Raw genomic sequence first — 20,655 nt, 5'->3', positions numbered from 1 at the left:
TGTTTCTTCTTCTTGCTCCCCGTTGTTCTTGTTGCTTGTTGCTGGGCCAATTTTTCCCTTACCAACATCTGCAACATTTCCTCCTTAATTTCCTTCTTTTCCTCCGAGGCGGAGCCCGGACATTGTTCGAGTTTCGTACATAATTCATTGGTCCCCATTCCTTTCCAACCGAAAAGGACGGCATGCACTTGTTTCTTTAGTGCGGGCCAAAGCCCTTCTACTAGGTAATTGTTCACCAGGGGAGCGGGTAGGTCCCCGATTTGGATTAACCCTAATCCGCCCCATCGAGCTATTGTTTTTTCTATTCTCTCTCGGTAATCGCCGATTGATTCTCCTGCCTTTTGCTTTATGTTGCCAATTTTTCCCCAATCTGGTCCTCCAGGTGGCGCTAGCGCCTGACCAATACTAGTCAGGAGAAGATTTTTCAAGTTGACCCACTCGGGTCCTCCCAGGGGTGGCACTCGAGCTATGGGGTCGTCTGCTGGCCATAATGAAAGAGTTTTGGCCTTCTCCCATACCCTCGGTGGTAAGACGGATGCTCCCAAATGACAAATATCTCTCCAATCCGGGGCATCATCTGTAACCCAATCGCGAAGCAAGTGTATTATCTCCATGGGTTGGTCGATTAACATTTCCTGAACCCTCTTTTGCATGGCCGTTAAATCAGATTCCTTCCAAGGCACCCGTACCCTCACTACCACGCCGTTTGCATTTATTCCCGCACATCGCATGGGGAACACCCCCTTTATTTCTATCGCACGTTCCACTGGTGCCTGATACTCCACTAGTGAAGGGTATACTTTCCGACCTGGACCTATCGGGGGTGGAAACCCCGGGGTGTCTGTGCCACTATCTCCATCGTCCTCGACCTGAGGGGCTGATGGTTGTGGGGTCTTTTGAACTCGAGGTGGTCTCCCATTTGTTTCCCCTACAGCGCCCTGGTGTCGGGTCCGTGCCTTAGATCCTGGGACTGGACCATGGGGGGAATAGGAAACAGGGATTTCATCTTCCTCATCCTGTTCCTCCTCATCGGAATTAATCCGGGCTACCATTAGCCTCTGGCTTGTCTGCGCTGCAAGCGCCTTCATCTGTTTATCCTGCTTCTTTCGACCCCGTTTTCGCTCATCCTGGTATTTCCCCAACTCTCCTCGCAAACTCGCTTGTCTGGAGGCTGCCTGTCTCTTCAAGGCCTCCACCTTCCACCAACTATAGACCTTCCATGAATCAGGTGGGAGACTTCTTCTTCTTCTCTAGGGCATCTAAAGCCCCATATAGCACATCCAACTTGTCTATTGCAAATGACCCTTCCTCTGGCCAAGGCGTACTCAGACCCTTGGTCAATACAGCCCATGCTTTGCCCGGTTGCAAAGCAGCATACCCATGTTCTCTTTTCATGTAAAACGCTGGAGTGTTCTTCAAAGGCTCTCCCTCCTTTCCTACCTTATTACCCATCTTCCTACCTTCTTTGGGTTAATCCCTCCTGGTAGTCCTAAGATCGGGTCGCCCCCCGATCTCTAACCTTAAACACAGTTCTCACGCCGGAGTAAACTTAACACCTATTATCTATCACCCACATAGGGGTCTACCTGCTTCCCACGCAGGGAGCTTACCTGAGGGGTATCCCTCCTTATCTCGGGCGCCCTGTATAATCGATTCGTTACCCACTACTGCTCTGGTTAAACGAAATATGGTTCGGAATACAAGCCAGGTAGTACAGTCGACAGAGGTCCACACCTCCAAAGTAAGGTAGGAGGCTTTCAATTTCGATGTGCAAAAACTGCTTACCCAAATTAGATGCCGGCCGGCAGGGCCTCCTTCCCGACCTGGAACGTGAGGAACCACCTCGTCTGCACACCTGGAAGATCCCACTCCTGACACCAGGTTTGTGGGTCGATGACCTCAAGGGAAGGAAGGAGAACAAGGATCAGAGCAGCAATGTTTAATGAAATCGATTACAAACACACAATGTGGAGCAAGGCTCAAGAATGCACCGCCTGACATGCAGCAGGCATTTTCAAGACACTCGCTGCAAAATCAGCAAATAGGCATTTCATATATAGCAAAAATATCAGATAAGAGTCTGCGCTAAAGACAAAGGAAACTGGGCCGTAAAGACCCACCTACCATCGTCCCTTCCTGCAGAAGGACGAACTTAGACTGAAAAGATGTAAGCATAGGATAGGGTGACCTTTTCTGGCTCTTTATCTAAACACATCAGACCCGAGCGCAGGCCGAAGGAAATGTTCTCATAATACCTTCAATGGTTTTCTTGACACTAGGCATAATAGTAGATTAATGATTGAATACACATGCTGAATACATAACAATCAAAGGATATGTAATGTCTATATTTCTCCCGAGGTTGGTTACGTCCTTGATTTAGGAGACACACTGGAAACTACAAAGATATATAATTAATTATTCCCTTTGTGAAGAAGGCGTTTGGCAACATGTTTTTCCCTGTACGTGGGTTGTGGGCTCTTTATCTTCTGTCTGGCACATACATTCAAGGACTTGTTTACTGGGCTAAGGATCCACAGGTTTTTCCTGTATCCTGCACCTCGAGCCTAGAAACCACATTTGTCCACCCGCCTCTGCAGCTGAGTTCAAATCAGTTTTCAGAAGCACAATATATAATTTCAGATGTTATGATCAATTGAGTCATGGGGTTTAAACCCTAATGGCTAACATATATATATATATAATATAATATTTTATATATATATTTTATATATATATATACATATATATATATATATATATATATATATATATATATATATATATATATATATATATATATATAATATATATATATATATAATATATATATATATATAATATATATATATATATAATATATATATACATATATATATATATATATATATATATATAGATATATATATTTATATATATATATATATATATATATATATATATATATATATATAATATATAATATATATTTATATATCTTTTATATGTCATTATTTATTTTTCATTGTTCTGGTGTTGGCTTAGCGGTTAGGGTGCCGGCTTGGGATCCAAGGATCCTGGGTTTGAATCCCGGTCGATCGCTGAATTAACACCAGGGGGTTGACTCAGCCTGTCATCCTTCCGAGGTCGGCAAATTGAGTACCAGCTTGCTGGGATGAATGATCCCGGTGTGTACCCCAGTTTAGAATAGGTACACCGTATCCTCTGCGCACCGTAAGCGGCGACTAAGGGTTGGCGTGAGGAAGGGCATCCGGCCATAAAAACATTGCCTCAAAACAGGGAACCATGATTGTCATGGGACCCGCAAGACTAACCCCCGCTATAGCGGGGAAATGGCCTTAAAACGATCATTCATTCATTCATTTTTCATTATTCCTGGCTACAGTGAGCAGATTAAAATCTATTAAAATAATAGATTAAAATAAGTTTTCTTCATGACCATAAAACGGCACCAAATAGAATTTGTGAAATACAATATGAATAGTAAAATATTAACAAAACATTTATACAAATAAAATCAAAATAAATAATATAAATACATTTATATATTTATACATTTATATAAATATATTCAAAACTGGAATGGCTCTCGGTGGAGCGCATACCTCCACCAGGCTGAACAGTTTGTTTTGTATCACACTGATAGGCCGGATCTGGATTTGGACCTGAACCAAAACCTAATTGGCTTGTTCTTGTCACTTAACCAACTTGTCCACCAAGTTTAGTCATAACTCGTCCACAACATTTTGAAATATCATGTTATATATTGCTTTTCGCCCGATCCCTCAATGGTGAAGAATCATTTAAAAATTAAATAATTCCCGAATCCGAATCCATATTCAGATCTTCACCAAAGTTGAATTAATTCTACCTTGTCACACACCCAACCGGTCTACCAAGTTTCGCCCAAATCCAACCATAACTTTTTGAGGTATCGTGCTGTGTATCGGTTTTAGCCCTCTCACTCAATAGTGAAGAATCACTTTAAAAATTCTTCTAGCCGGATCTGGATCTGGATCTTCACCAAAATTGAACCACTTCTTCCTTGTCACACACCCAACCTCCCCACCAAGTTTTGTCCGAATCATTCCACAACTTTTTGAGATATCTTGCAACATATAGTTTTTGACCCTATCTCCCAATGGTGAAGAATCACTTAAAATTTTTAATAGCCGGATCCGAATGTTCACCAAAGTCTAATAATTCCGTCCTTGTCACACACACTACCTCTGCCAAATTTCGTTGGAATCCGTCCACAACTTTTTGAGATACCTGTTCACAAACACACAGACAGGAGTGAAAACATAACCTCCATCCATCTTTGGTGGCAGAGGTAATAAATGAGTGGTTGCTTGGAGACCCTGTGCAGCAGGTTGAAAACCGTTAATAATGACAGTTTCAGTATTCGAATAACAGTTTGATGCAGTGGTAAGTGGGGTGGACATGCTGGGTGGTTAAGATGTGTTATATAATGGATTGTGTAGAGTTACTCGTGAGGTACCCGTGATATATATACAGTATATAGATACAGACTTGGCATTTAATATGGAATTTTTTTTTTTCTTGACTTGGGTTAACTTTCTTAACTCAGTATATCAATCTGGTGAGTTTCTTTTACATTTTGGTGATTTATTTGTTAAAAGAACCATGTCACTGATTGTCTGTCGCAGCAAGAAGTCAACAACAGGATTATATCACAGGTGGCGTGGCAAAATGTAAGGACAGGTGCATTTGATGATTGGCTTCACAGTCGGGTATACAAGGGTTGTTGCGTTCTGTATTAGTGTAAAACAACTGCTGCACGTCTCCAAAAGTTATTGCCGCTTCCTCTGGAGATGGTCTGTCAACTCGACAATGCTGTTTGTCATGGAGTGGTGGCTTTACGTAATTCCGGCATGAAACAGCGTGCCATTGCTCGGCAGTATGGCATCACTCAAGGTCAGGTGTCAAAGATCCTGAAACGAAATGCTCAGAGGGTGTCCCTACTCCAATACTGAGGCCAGGAAGTCCCCGCAGAACCACAAGGAGGGATGATCGCCAGCTGCACCGGCTAGTCCGCAATGGCTGTACCAAGTCAGCTAATCGGCTTAGGGCTGAGTGGCAGCAACTGACAAATGTGCCTGTATCCAGAAGGCTAGTCAACCAACGACTGGTTCAAGCAGGCTATCGTGCCAGGCGTCCCCTGAGAAAGCCACGCCTGACCAGACAACACCGCCAGCGCCGATTGCAGTGGGCCAGAGAGCACCGTCAATGGCAGCCAGGACACTGGAATCACGTGATCTTCAGTGACGAGTCTAAATTTCTGGTCTATCGTCAAGATGGCCGCGTACGAGTGCGCAGACAAGTGCATGAAGTCTACAACAAAGATTGTATAGTGCCAAGAGTCCAAGCTGGAGTTGGTGGGGTGACCGTTTGGGCTGCTTTTCATGCAGGGGGCAAAACTGACCTGGTTGTTGTGAATGGAAACCTGAACCAGTTCAAGTACAGGGCCATTCTGGAAGAAACATTGCTTCCATTTGCTCGTGCAGCCTTTTGAGGCAACTTTGTCTTCCAAGATGACAATGCACGGCCTCATCGTGCTCGCATGATCCAACACTTTCTTGCTGACCATGGTGTAGAGCATATGGAGTGGCCTGCCATGTCCCCGGATATGAATCCGATAGAGAACTTGTGGGCAGAATCAACGCGTCAAATCGACTACTTGGACCAGCAGCTGACCTCTGTGCGTGAATTGCAGCAGGCTATTGTCACTGCATGGCAAGCGATTCCTGTCCAAACCTTGGCAAATCTCGTGCACAGCATGCCTCAACGTGTACGTGCTCTCCTGAATGCTCGTGGGGGTTACACGAAGTACTGAACTGTAATTCTACTGTCCGTAATCCCAGTCGTAATTTAACTTTTGTTTTTGTTAAAAAAAATTTGGCTAATGTGCAAAATAAAGAGATACTTCTGGAAAACGTACAGAAGTTTAACACAGTACTGTCCATGAATTGAGTTCGATATCAGTTTACATCACTTTCAAGGATCAATTTATTTGTTTCGAAATGTCAAATGTGGTTTTTGTTTCTTTAAAAGGTCACATTAACAAAATCTAGAATAATTTCAACATAATTCCAATGAACTTTTGGTTCCAAGACATCTTGAAAAGTAAATTCACCCACACAAAAAAAATATTCCATATTAAATGCCAAGTCTGTGTATATATATATATATATATATATATATATATATATATATATATATATACATATATATATATATATATATATATATATATATATATATATATGTGTGTATGTATGTACATATATATATATATATATATGTGTGTATGTATGTACATATATATATATATATATATATATATATATATATATGTGTGTATGTATGTACATATATATATATATATATATATATATATATATATGTGTGTGTGTGTGTGTGTGTGTGTGTAAGAGAGACAGAATTGTGAGGAACAGAAAGAAACGAGATGTGTATGTGTGCAAGTGAGACAGTTAATGAGTCAGTCATCTCCTCCATGATTCTTCCAAATTGTAGGTAATATATAAATAGACTGTAAACGTTGATGAATCCTTCATTCAGAATTGGTAATTTCTTTTAAAGTATTGTTACGTTTGTGGGAATGGGGTAGAGATTATGTTAGATCCTGAAGGGATTTGTCCTGAGGCTTCGTTACGTTGGCAGGATGATCAACCAATAATTTGATGACTCATTTTGTTCTCAGGGTTGCTCAGGAATTTTCTCCATTGCAGGATGTTGTAACATGGTGCAATGTTCTCCCAGCTTGTGCCACTGGTGGAACCTCTGCTCCATCTTTCAGCTTTTATGATGGTCGTTTCCCAGTACACATCAAACACAACATCAATCTGGTGACTGTGAGGTGACTGCGAGCACCCTCATGTAAAGCTAGAGACAGAACAGAAGCTGTTATCTGTGCAAATGTCTTGCCATCCCCTTTCAGTTTCTGGACGAGGCTCATTCCATCGATGGTGCATGCTCATGGCTCTGGAATAGCTTCTGCTGGTGACACGTGTTTCTCCATCTCCCTGGCAAGTGCAGCTTTATTTGGTTTGTGCAGAGATCCATCGCCGTTCGAGAGTGCCCATGGCAGTGCCCCATTGTGTGTGCGATAACATCTCTGATATGTAGTTGTCTGCTCTGGGCAACAATTATCATGTGTCCAAATTGGTTTCTATCTGCCTTCAGGACCACCTGTTTTCAATGTGCTTTGTCTGCATGTTTTCTCTTGATGTGAGAAAGTTTTCAAGTTCTGTTTCTTCATTTTGTTATATAATTCTGTGGTTGGTGGTTCGTTCTCCAAGTGATCTTTCTTGAAGTTCTTGTATGCTTCCTCTCATACTCCGTGAGCCTTGAGAAGATCACTGGCTACGTCTGGTGGGACCACCACCACTGTGGACAAGCTGATCACCTCTGTTTAGCCTGGGCCCCTCGAGTCTGCCCAGCTTTTCTCCATCAGCTCCACGAATGCTTTAACATCAGTCTCGTCCTTCTTGATCCTAGGCGTTTGCAGATCTGGATGATTGAGCCGTTTGGAACAGTCCCGGCCGATCATGCCCCTCAGCTGCCTCAAATATGCACTTCTGTATTCAGACGTCAGGTAATACCTACTGATGGCTCCTGGCATCCAGCTGAATGCCTTGGTTCCACCAGCAGTCTGCGTATCCTTGTTGACAGTTTCTTCTCTCCTCTGGTCAAATGGAATTCTGCCAAAGAAATTTCATATCATTCATCTGAGATTATGCTACCAGTGTTGAAAATCAGCATATTGGGTAAGTGCCAAAAATACGAGATATCATGAGAATTGGTTAAGCTGCTCAATGGGAAAGGTCATCGTGCTTTAATGTACTCCAATGGACCGTACAAACAAATTGACATCCAGGAGGTTTTGCCACTTCAGGTGTACCGATTTCTGCTCTGGCCCATGGACTATCTGTGGAACTGCATTCTGGAAATGATTCGGTCCTACTCTTTCCTCCAAGGCTTCAAGCAGGCTGTCCACTTCCTCTCATTGCATCCCCATTCTTTTATACCTCCGTTAACCCACATTAACCAAACTATCTTACTTGCAGATTACTCTGTTTTCTTCCCTCCCTGTCTCTGTCTCTCTCTCTCTCTCTCCCTCTCTCCCTTTCTCCCCCTCTCCCCCTCTCCCCCTCTCCCCCTCCCTCCCTCTCCCTCTCTCATTCTTTCATTATCTTGCTTTTGTGCAACTGTGGCCTTACTGCCCCACTGAGAGAACTAAAAGAACAGTAAAAAGAGAGAATAGGTGGCGGGTGGTTCGTGAGTGACATACCATCAGCAGGGTTGAGGGAAAAATAGAGGGAGACTTGGAGAAACAAGGAATGTGTGGAAGAACGAGTGCTTGGGGAGGCCACACAGGGGTGCGGAAGATAGATAAAGCAGCAAACTTAACTCTCAATCACAGAAGTGGAAGGTAAAACTGGAAACTGGAAAAGAGGTGGTCTTGGGGAGGGTTAATGGCGGTTAAAAAAAAGAAAAAGATCATGGTTGTGGATGGGGAATGATCTGAGATGGTTGTGAACATCGGTCTTGAAGCCCTGGAGGGATGAATGAGATTGAAGAGAGTATGGAAGTTGGTTCAACAGGTGGGAAAAAACATCCTGTTGCCTCACTCTTCCACGAGCGATTTCTTGTTTCTCATTCTTCCCTCCACGTGCGATTTTCTTGATTCATCCTGTCTCCTCGTTTGATGTCTTCTTGTTTTCAAATGTTGTGAAGCCATAGCTAATGCTCACCAATGAAAGTGAGGTTCTCACCAGTTGAGGAGTCTGGTGTTTGATTATGGTTTGTGCAGATATCAGCACCGAATTCAGGCAGGGCCTCATGAAGCTCATTCCTTACCTTCTATCCCCTGAAAACCTGGCGATTAAAGAAATCAACGGAACAAAACTCACCTGCAGATCATTGGTGGAATATTTCAAGGTAATATTTATTGATTGTATGTCTCTCCATTTATATCATTTTTGAGCTGTCTGTTTTTGTTTTGTACATTGATTATTTAAATTTTGAAAAACTTTGGTTTTTAAAAGCAACCAGTATGGCATGTATGCAAGTGTTTTTTAAAAGAATAATCAGGATTATTTGTGGAATATGTGCTGTGATTGATTATTATTTTGTAAAGAACATGTTGAGAAGGAAGGTACTTGACTATGTCGATGTACTTTATTACCTCCGCTGTTGAAGGCAGATGGAGATTATGTTTTCACTCCTGTCTCTGTCTGTCTGTTTGTAAACAGCATATGTCAAAAAGTTGTGGATGGATTCGGACGAAATTTGGTGGAGGTTGGGTATACGGCAAAGCCGAAATGATTAGATTTTGGTGAAGATTCGAATCCGGATCCAGAAACGAGGGTTTTTTTTTTAAAAAGTGATTTTTCACCATGAGTGAAAAACGATATATAGCATGATATTTCAAAAAGTTATGGACGAGTTGTGACAAAATTTGGTGGAGTTGGGTAAGCGACAAGAACAAGCAGATTACATTTTGGTTCAGGTCCAGATCCAGATCCGGCCTATCAGTGGGACACAAAATGTAACTTTGTGTGTCTGTGTGTGTCTGTCTCACTCTATATCTGTGTGTCTCTCTATCTATCTCTGTGTTTGTCTGTTTATCTATCAGTGCATGCTTGTCTGGCTATCACTTGGTGTGTCTGTCTCTCTATCAATCTATTGGTGTGTGGGTATGTCTATCTATGTGTGTCTGTCTATCTATATATCCATCTATATGTCTCTGTCTGTCTGTCATATATATCTCTGTGTATCTGTCTATCTGTCTATATATCTGTATGTCTGCCCATCTATCTGTGTGTCTGTTTGGGTATGTTTAACTCTGTGTGCCTGTCTGTTATCTATATATTTGGGTGGGAAAGGTCGAGGACTTGGAGTTTGGGAATAGGGCTTGATGATTTCGGGTTTGGGTGGAGGGTTCGAAGAAGAAAGGGAACTGAGGACTTGAAGTCACATTTTACTTTGCGCTCAATTTCCACGGGTCCCTGCCATTATGCTCTCAATGGACATTCCTGTCAAACTCTCTAAATATTCCATACTCTAATGGGAACCAATTCCCCTGGAACAGCCCTGTCAACCCACGTTTTCTGCTTGTATTTAAATAAAATTAAACCTCTTCCTGAAGTGGTTGGAGTTGGTGTTACCTTGTCTTATTATTCCTCCTCCTCCTGCTCCTACAATGAGCATTGACATTTTTATAGATGGTACTGTTACGTGCTCCTCCCCGACCCCCTGGTCACGGTGTACCTCGGAGCCCCGAGAGGAGTCATGGCAGAAAAAATGTGTTATTCTGTATGTCAAAGATCAATGGTGAAGCCACACCAATTGTTACAAACAAACCAGTATTGTATTAAGATCACACAAGAATAACAGTACCAAAACAATAGTAATCAATTGTACAACCAATATATATTTCCTATGATGGTACCATCAGGTTCGTACAATATAACTCACTGTGCTCCAAGTGAGCTAAAAGAAGAAGATTCCCAATGTCTCGAATTCCCGGCTTCAAGCCAAAGTTGATTCCGGCTTCAAGCCAAAGTCGATCCGCTCCAGCGATCGTCAGAACGATGTCCAATCGAGACCAGAATCCCGTTGGGTTGGCAGTTACAGTCCTGCTGCCAAAGCTGTGCAAAGGCGCCCTCAAGGCGACTGGGAAATCCAAAGGCGCCCTCCAGGCGACTGGGAAATCACACCCTCGGGTATGGACGTTCCACGGCTCGCAGTCGGGCAAACCGCAAATTAATCTTCAAAAGCCACGTTGCACACACACACACCAGATACGTCTGAAAGCGGTGAAAACGGCTGACGAAGCAAAGAAACCTTGCTCGACGCGCAAAGCGCGCGAGTCAAAATGGCCAACGGCCCGTACTCAAGACGTAACGGCCCTTCGATGATTCTCTTCGGAATCGATCGCAAAACCTGACACGCAGGTTAATCTGTCACAGCGATAACAACTCTGTCGCAGGAATCCCTTTCCTGGGAAACCCAAAGTTCACTCGTGACTCTTGCTCGCCAATGTTCGCTCCAGACCGCAAAGCAACTATGCTTCTTGTCCGACTCCACTCGCTCTGCCTTCTTTTTCTCCTCTTCCTCTTCGTCGCCATCCGGTTCCTGTTTCATTTAAAACATTAACCTTTTTACCTTTTGACAATAATAATTGCTATTTCCCTCAAACAACAATAATAATAATACATGGAATAAAAAATGTTTACAGTGGATGAAAACCACAACAACGGAAGTGACGAATCCGTAACAGTACCCATGGGAGGCAAACATGATAACCTGGCAACATCAACTGCACATTCACCTGCATACATTCAACGAATACATTCTAATTTCACTTCTAAGGTAACTCTTTTACAATGCCTCTTAGACAATCTACATTACAGTACATTTATTTATGTGCAAAGCAAAGTACAGTAGTTCTTTCGTCATTTTTTCTGTATTCTTTACAACCAGGGTGAGTGCTTGAGATCTATCAATCTGGGTTCTTCCAACATCTTTCAAGGGCTAGGAGCTATGGCTAGGAGTTAGGGCTAGGAGCTAGGGCTAGGAGTTAGGGATAGGAGTTATGGCTCGGAGTTATGGCTCGGAGTTGGGGCTCAAAGTTAGGGCTAGGAGCTATGGCTAGGAGTTAGGGCTAGGAGTTAAGCGAAGGAGCTAGGGCTAGGAGTTAGGAATCTTTGTTCCTTTCACATTTCTTTATACTTTTCCACATTTCTCCTTATTCATTCTAATTCTTGCTTGTTCTTTCTTTTTATCTTTCTTCATCTGTCTCTCCAAGGAGAAGTGGAGGATTCTTGCAGAGATTTTTCTGGAAGGTTCACTTGGCTGCGTCTGGATGGGTTTGAGGGTTGTGGAGTAGCGGATGAAACCCGAATCCTATCCAGGTTTCTCCTCAGGACTCCTTCTTTGCTCTTTGCTTATTCGGGTCCTCCTCATGACTGCTTCTTTGCTCTTTGCTTATTCGGGTTTTTTCTGATGACTCCAATGTGGTATTTGGTTTTCTGTTTCATTTCGATCTCCCAATTTTGTAATCCAGCAATGTATTCTGGCATCTTGTAGAGTCTTGTAAGTTCTGCAGACACTCGAGAATAAAAGGTATGGCGTTTAAACCGACGTAAGTGCGAGTTGAGGCGACGCAAATCGAGTAGTGCTCTTTATAACGTGACGACGTATTTTCAAAACGACGTAAAGATGGGAGACGTGAATCGGGGTATTTTATGGTCCCCCGTCGCACCGCGGAGCGAAAGGGGGACTATGGTTTTCCCCTCCGTCCGTGTGTCCGTGCGTGCCGGCGTGCGTGCATGCGTACTTGCGTGCGTGCGCAAGCGAAGGACCGCATTCGAATTTGGTGTGTGGGTGCATCCCACGTCAAAATCCAAGATGGCCGCCGCCATGTATGTCTGACGCCATGTATGTCTGAACCTTGTGAGCGGAATATCTTGAAAAATAAGCGAAGTACCAACTTCTAATCTGGTGTGTGGGTGTATCTAGGCATAAGGAAGAACGCTATTGAAAAGTGGGTCGCCACGTCAAAATCCAAGATGGCCACCACCATATATATGTCTGAAACTTGTGAGCGAAATATCTTGAAAAATAAACGGACTACTAACTTCTAATCTCGTGTGTGGGTGTGTCTACGCATAAGGAAGAACGCTATTGAAAATTGGGTCGCCACGTCAAAATCCAAGATGGCCGCCTTGCGTCTTCCACTTTGTCAACTCGCATCACTTCACCGACGGGGGACGTAGGCGTAACGCTTGTTCTGTATAAATAGCAGTGAAACGATTATGCATTTGCCAGGGTGGAGTTGACAAAGCTGTGCACATGTTTTGTTGGAATGGTTGGTTGTGGTGTTTTTATCTTCAAACAATCAAAATAAAAAATGGTTTATTAAAAGCATGTCTGGCAGCAAATAGCAAAACTACTTTGGTGTGGGAGGGAAAATTATGTTCGTTTTTATATTAATCTATATGGTACCAACCCAGAGACTCAAGTTTTATAAATGTAATGGAAACATTGAATTTTTAACGTCGACGCAGTTGTAGATTATATATACTCCTCATGAGCAACAACTTTTTCAAATGTGCCAGGCATTTTCAGGCCAGACACTTAATAGGCCCGTCAAAGCAAACCATGGCTATTGAGGAAAGCCAATTAGGAAATTAGACGTGTAATACGTGACGATACAATTATGCTCATCTGAACCTAGTGATCCCGGAAATCTGCCTGCAAGTCCCATCTCCCACAAATCCGTGTGCATGCCAACATCCAAACCATATCAATAACCTCCATAAATTGGCCACCCAAACTAGTTTGCGAGGATGTTCATCACACTGTCATTTTTCGGCACTGACAAAGTACCGGCGATCTAGTTCACTAAGAAACATTATTCAGGTTTTCCAATGGATGTAATCCCTTTTAAAGATCATTATCCTGTCTTCCCTGACACAAGGAACTACTTTTTTACAGCATGATCTTTCCAGAATGACTTGAAAAGAATAACCTCCTGCCCGTCATATGGTGTCCAGAAGGCATGTGCTCTGAATTCCTCGAACGCGGTGCCATTGACAACAGTGGGTGCAATGAGCAACATAACATCCTCGTAGCCAGGTTCTTTTCACCGACACATCTAGATTTTGCTTAGACTTCAATGATGGACATGCAAGATTGCGGAGACGAAGTGGGGAGTGATTTACTATTTGTACCATTATGCAGCTTGATGGGGCCAGTGAGGGCAGCCTGATGGTATGGGATTGCATTTAATTAAGCTGACTATCTGATCCTGTCATCCTTTTGAGGAATGCTATGACTGATGTCAGACAAAGGGATGAGATTATCATGCCTGTCGTCATCCCTTGAGCCCAAAAGCAAGATCTCAACTGCATATTTACCTCCGCCACCGAAGGTGGATGGAGGTTGTGTTTTCACCCCCGTCTGTTTGTCTGTGAACAAAATATCTCAAAAGGTTGTGGACGGATTTTGATGAAACTTGGTGGACCGGTTGGGTGTCTGACAAGGACGATTCAATTCGATTTTGGTGAAGATCTGAATATGGATTCGGATATGATAATTATTTAATTTTTAATTGATTTTTCACCATTGAGAGATCGGGCGAAAGGCGATATATAACATGATAGTTAAAAAAAAAGTTATGGACGAGTTTTGACTAAACTTGGGGGATGATTTGGGTAGATGAGAATAACAAGCCGATTCGATTTTGGTTCAGGTCGGAATCCAGATTCAGCCTATCAATGGGATACAAAACATAGACTGTTCAGCCCGGCGGAGGTATTCGCTCTACCGAGTGCCGTTCTAGTGAGGATGAAAACCCCTTCCACACTGTGGACATATTGTCAACGCTGAACTTCAGGACTACATCGCTTTCACAGTTGCTCTGCATGATCTTCAGACGTGTTTACGATTGTACATGTTTGGGACATCATAAATAGCCGACCTATTTGTGGTTGGCAAGGCCACTCACAATGTCCTGATTAACCAAAGTAGCTTTGGTTGAAAAATGATGCAACAATCCACATCGAAAGCTGGATCATTTGATGATGGCGAGACGTGTACGAGCATTGGGATAAATGGCTTTCACTGACATCATTTCACTGACGTTAATCAATTCATAGAGCCATATTTTCATACACCATCTTAACTTTGGCTTTCACTGACATCGTGATTGTTTATGGTATGCTACTGGTCATCTTCACTTGGAATACAAATAACTTTTTTTTTTTAAACAATATGTTTTCAATTTTTGTTGCCACCTCTTTTTACCTGTGACCAGTCGCAGGTCTACAAGAGCTCCACATGTTTGTTGTTATTACCCTCGCCAGAGGAGAGGGTATTGCATTTGAGTGTTGCTTGGCAACACATTTTTGTGTGTGTGTGTGTGTGTGTGTGTGTGTGTGTGTGTGTGTGTGTGTGTGTGTGTGTGTGTGTGTGTGTGTGTGTGTGTGTGTGTGTGTGTGTGTGTGTGTGTGTGGTGTGTGTGTGTGTGTGTCTTGCCCTGGAATAGACTGTGCCCAATTTTTAACTCTCTCGGCCCAAGGCCTCCATTATGACGTCATAATTCGACAAGTACAAAACTTCACCCGATCAAGATGAAATTTCTTGAGCGACATGACGGCATAATCTGGTGGAGAAAAAAAAATGATGATGACGTCATCGGTCACGTGGTTCGGCCGCCATCTTGGAAAAACCGAAAAACTTTGCATTTCTATATCTCTGAAAGTGCTGAATAGAAAAAATTGAGACATGGCTCATTGTAAAGAACTCTCCATGGGGAATAAAATATGTTAATGATGATGTCATTGGTGCTGCCATTATGACGTCATAAAAAAGTAAATTCCGGCAAGTCCTCGGCCTCTGACCGATTTTTCATCTGTTTGCCTGTTTGTCCGCTCACTTATACTTGCCTACAGGTCACAATTTTAAACCGATCTTCACGAAACTTCACCAAACGGTAGAGTTCGTGATCCGACAAAATCCTATATATATTTGAGGTCAAAAAGTCAACCTAGGCCAAAGGTCAACCATTTTTTTCCATATTTCTAAAATCCTCCATTTTCATCCGATTGACTTGAAATTTGAAGAGGACTTGCATATCTGGTCACTGAATTCAACCACCAAGTATTTTTGAGGTCAACATAGGCCAAAAAGTCAACATAGGCCAGATTTCTAAAATCCTCAATTTTCATCCGATTGACTTGAAATTTGAATAGGATTTTCATATCAGCTAACTGAATTCAACCTCCAACTATTTTTGAGATCATCATAGGCCAAAAGGTCAACATCTTTTCAAATTTCTAAAATCCTCAATTTTCATCCGATTGACTTGAAATTTGAATGGCATTTACATAGCAGCTAAGTCCCTGGTGTTGGGCTAGCGGCTAGGGTGCCAGCTTAGGATCCAAGGATCCTGGGTTCGAATCCCGGTCGATCGCTGAATTAACGCCAGGGGGGTTGACTCAGCCTGTCATCCTTCCGAGGTCGGCTAATTGAGTACCAGCACACTGGTAATTCCCTGTTTATCGTAAAAAGGCGACAAACAGGGTTGGCGGCAGGAAGGGCATCCGGCCGTAAAACATTGCTTCAAAAAGGGGACCAAAAAACAACAACAACCACGGTCCCCGAAAAGGCCAACCCCCGCTTTGCAGGGAAAAATGGCCTCTAAACGGTGTTTTTTTTATTTACATAGCAGCTAAGTGAATTCAACCACCAACTATTTTGGAGATCAGCACAGGCCAAAAGGTCAACATCTTTTCAAATTTCTAAAATCCTCAATTTTCATCCGATTGACTTGAAATTTGAATAGGATTTTCATAGCAGCTAAGTGAATTCAACCACCAACTATTTTGGAGATCAGCACAGGCCAAAAGGTCAACATCTTTTCAAATTTCTAAAATCCTCAATTTTCATCCGATTGACTTGAAATTTGAATAGGATTTTCATATCAGCTAACTAAATTCAACCTCCAACTATTTTTGAGATCATCATAGGCCAAAAGGTCAACATAGGCCAAAGGTCAACAATTTCGAATTTCTAAAATTCTCAATTTTCATCCGATTGACTTGAATTTTGAATAGGGCTTTCATATCAGCTAACTAAATTCAACCACCAACTATTTTTGAGATCAGCATAGGCCAAAAGGTCCATAGGCCAAAGGTCAACCAATTATTTTCAGATTTCTAAAATCCTCGATATTCATCTGATTGACTTGGAATTTGAAGGGGATTTTCATATCAGTGAACTGAATTTAACCACTTAAAATTTTTGAGGTCAACGTAGGCCAAAAGGTCAACATAGGCCAAAGGTCAACCACTGTTTTTTCATATTTCTAAAATCCTCAATTCTCATCCGATTGACTTGAATTTTGAATAGGGCTTTCATATCAGCTAACTAAATTCAACCACCAACTATTTTTGAGATCAGCATAGGCCAAAAGGTCCATAGGCCAAAGGTCAACCAATTATTTTCAGATTTCTAAAATCCTCGATATTCATCTGATTGACTTGAAATTTGAAAAGGATTTTCATATCAGCTTTCTGAAACCAACCACCAATTATATTTGAGGTAAACATTGGCCAAAAGGGCAAGATCGGCCAAATTTCTAAAATTGTCAATTTTCATCTGATTAACTTAAACTTTGAAGACGACTTGCATATTAGGTCGCTGAATTCAACCACTAATTATTTTTGAGGTCAAAAGGATGCTCTACTGAGTGCCATTCTACTTTGTTATGTTTTGCCAAGTGTCGCTCTATGAGTGATTTTTCATCCGTCTTTCTGTCTGTGTTTGTTTGTTTGTCTGTCTGTTTGTTTATTTGTCTGTCTGTTTGTCCACCCAGAATAAATATGATTTTTCTCTGCAACCGTTGGCCCGATTGACAGGAAATTTTCACCACAGGTGCAACTCCTTCCGTGCAATTTTTTAATGATAATTATGATGTCATAGGTCACGTGGTATGGGCGCCATCTTGGAAAAACCGAAAAACCTTGCACCTCTATATCTCCGAAAGCACTGCGTATAAAAAATTGAGACATGGCTCATTGTAAAGAACTCTTCATGGGGAATAAAATATGTTGTTGGTGATGTCGAATTATGACGTCATAAGGGAGTCATGACAAGTACAAAACTTCATCCGATCAAGATGAAATCCAGAGCGTCATCTGTGGATAAATTGGTGGAAAAAAAAATTGATGATGATGTCATCGGTCACGTGGTTTGGCCGCCATATTTGTTTTAACACAGCCTTACAAAAACACAAAAAATACGTCCTGCCGATGGTCTGCAATCTCTGATTGCTCTTTCTTGTTGGGCTCGATTTTTGAAATGTGCACCCATTGGTATTAGTCGGACAGCTGTCGGACCCCATCCACATGTGTTGCTTGACTCCACCCATCATGGCCATGGCACCCAGACAAAATAATATGGCCGCCATCTGGTTTTCTGGTGGGCCTAAGACTTTAGGTCTGTCGGCCTCTATTGATTATACACTGCCCAGGTTTGTTGCGTCAGATTTCCATTGGCTTTGTTTGGGTCGAGTGTTACGAGCCTCCCTAAAAATAACGTTACGTAAGGAAGCAGCAGCAAGGAAGCGGCACATACCATTTTAAAAGTATTTGGTATGAGTCGGCCACGGTTCGGACCCCCAACCTTCCAGACTCTGGAAGGACGCTTTAATCATTTCACCACCAAGTGTTGTGACGCTGTGTACTGAACTACTGAGTCACTCAGAATGTTTTGTGTGCTTATCGTTAACATTGTATAATTCATATTTGGTGTTTGTACTGTTGAGGAAAACGTTTTTCATGAAAGCATATTTGCACAACCCAAGTGTCGAAAGTGAATTTGTACTTTCCTGTTCATTTCATTGTGCAGATGTTTGCAAATGTTCCTTTAAATAATTTAATTTTAAGCATTTGCATTTCCTTTACACTGCATACAAAGTTTTAATTATATAGGGGAGGAGGAGTGCCTATCTGTTTGTAAAATGGTATTTATTCATAATCTCCTCCTTATTTCAACAGTCTCGTGATTATGTTGATCGACCAGTACAGATTAAAATTTTCAGAATTATTTGTTTGATTGCTCAAAAAAACAAATTGACCTAAAATTGAACAGCCAATGTATTTGAACTAGAAAATCGGTGAAATGCTGTTACACAAAGACTTGTCATTGGAACCCGAGTGCGGTAAGCCCATTGAATTACCAGCTGTGATCGGCGGTGAGCTGCCGCTGCAGTGTGTAGATTTTCTCTTCCTCCCTCGGAGAATGCCGTTGTCACCGTTTTATTTGCTCAAGCTGAAAAAAAATAACCTCAATTATGGACTGCTTGATGGATAAGTCGATCACTACCGAAGAAATACAATAATGGCATCCTTCTTCGCTCAGCCTGTGAGCTATTTTGTGTGCTAATGAAAGGCTGCAAATATAGCGTGATGGTTAATTCTTTGTTGAATTGGTGGCACAGTGATTTGAATGTGGGGGGTGTTTTGGAATTATGAATTCAACTCTTCTTCGCACCATGCACGATGTACGACTAGATTTTTGTATACTTGGGCACACTGTGTGTTGTTTCATGTGACCTTTGTTCTTTTTACATTCTCGAGAACCAAGCTGCGTAATTTGTGCTTTTAACACTCATTCACCGACATCCAGCAGCACATTTTTTGCAACACCACAATTTGTTTGTCTTAAATTATTATTTTTTATCTCATGCTTTAAAAAAGGCTGTAAAGTAGTAGTAGCATTGTAAAGTTTGGCTCGTTCTTATCTCACGCTTTAAAAAATGCTGTAAAGTAGTAGTAGCATTGTAAAGTTTGGCTCGTTGGCACTTAACATTATTTGTACGAGCAACGGTACCCGCTTTACGGGTGGGGCTTCAATTGGGAGGCCCAAATGAAAAGGCAAAATATCAGATATTGAAGGCTTTTTTTATTAAACGATTTATATACTGAAACGCAAAAGAAACTTACCACCTTTGAAACCTTTAAATATCAACAATAACACTGCGTGTAGTAAATGTGTGAACTTATTTGTGGACAATAGTGTCCTCACTGTCAGACAAAACGGTCACAGATGGTCACTTGAACCTTCAATGGTCACTTCATAGCACAGCTGTTGAACAGCCGTTTTGACTGTCAGTGATTAGCCAAGGGGTACGGGATGATTTTAATGAGCTGCACGTGATGTCTTGATATTGGCTTTAAAAAGGCCAGTGCAAAATGGGCATTTCAATCAACATGCCACGATTGTCAAGGGATCAACGGCAGCGTGCCCTGGGCATGCTGCAAGGCGGACTGAGCTACCGTGAGGTGGCACGTCGCCTTGGCTGTTCACACCAGACGATATCGGCCCTGGTGGACAGAGACACCCTCCACAACTCTGCAGATGACAGACCTCGATCAGGGAGGCCAAGAGTCACCACTGCAAGGCAGGACAGGCAGATGGTCCGAAGTCACCTGCGGGATCGATTCCGTCCAGCATCCCGCACTGCGGCAGAAACTCCGGGGCGTGCAAACCCACGGATCTCCAATGATACTGCACGAAGACGACTGCATGACTATAGTCTGACTGAAACGCAAAAGAAACTTACCACTTGTTTGAAATGTAATAAAATTGTAACAGTTCAAAATAAAACAAACCAACAATTGCTAATTGAAACATTGGCATTTTATTGATGACATGTCAAGTTTTTGACCAAGATACACCATCTCATCAGTTTGTTCTACAGTACAGAACAGCACAGGGTGCAATGTCAGTCCCGTTTCAATAGCGTGTACGGCCACCATTGTTTTGGATACAGGCAGTGCATCGTCGGCGTATACTGCCTACCAGTCTTTGGATGGATTGCTGCTGGATTCTGTCCCACTCAGTCCTCAATGTCTGAAGCAGCTCTGCCCGTGTCCTGGCCCTGCCAACTACGCGTCTCCCAAGCTCATCCCACAGGTGCTCTATGGGATTCAGGTCAGGGGAGAGCGCAGGCCACTGCATGGTGTTGATGTTCTCGCCTTGGAGAAATGCAGTGGTAAAGCGAGCAGCATGGGGACGAGCGTTGTCATGCTGAAA

The 20,655-nt window shown here is 42.3% G+C and overlaps 1 protein-coding gene across 2 annotated transcripts in view; it reads left to right on the top strand.

The window, feature by feature from the left end:
* Positions 1-20,655, top strand: part of LOC137435284 (atlastin-2) — a 199,400-nt gene that overhangs the window by 132,466 nt on the left and 46,279 nt on the right. For both annotated transcript variants that reach the window (XM_078785238.1, XM_078785243.1), the window contains exon 9: positions 8,858-8,985. In XM_078785238.1, the coding sequence (XP_078641364.1) occupies positions 8,858-8,985 (128 nt within the window). The remainder of the gene's footprint in view (positions 1-8,857; positions 8,986-20,655) is intronic.

The sequence above is a fragment of the Myxine glutinosa genome, chromosome 1, assembly GCF_964187855.1.
Source record: "Myxine glutinosa chromosome 1, kmMyxGlut1.1, whole genome shotgun sequence".
NCBI lineage: Eukaryota > Metazoa > Chordata > Myxini > Myxiniformes > Myxinidae > Myxine > Myxine glutinosa.
This window is presented reverse-complemented; position numbering and strand designations above follow the sequence as displayed.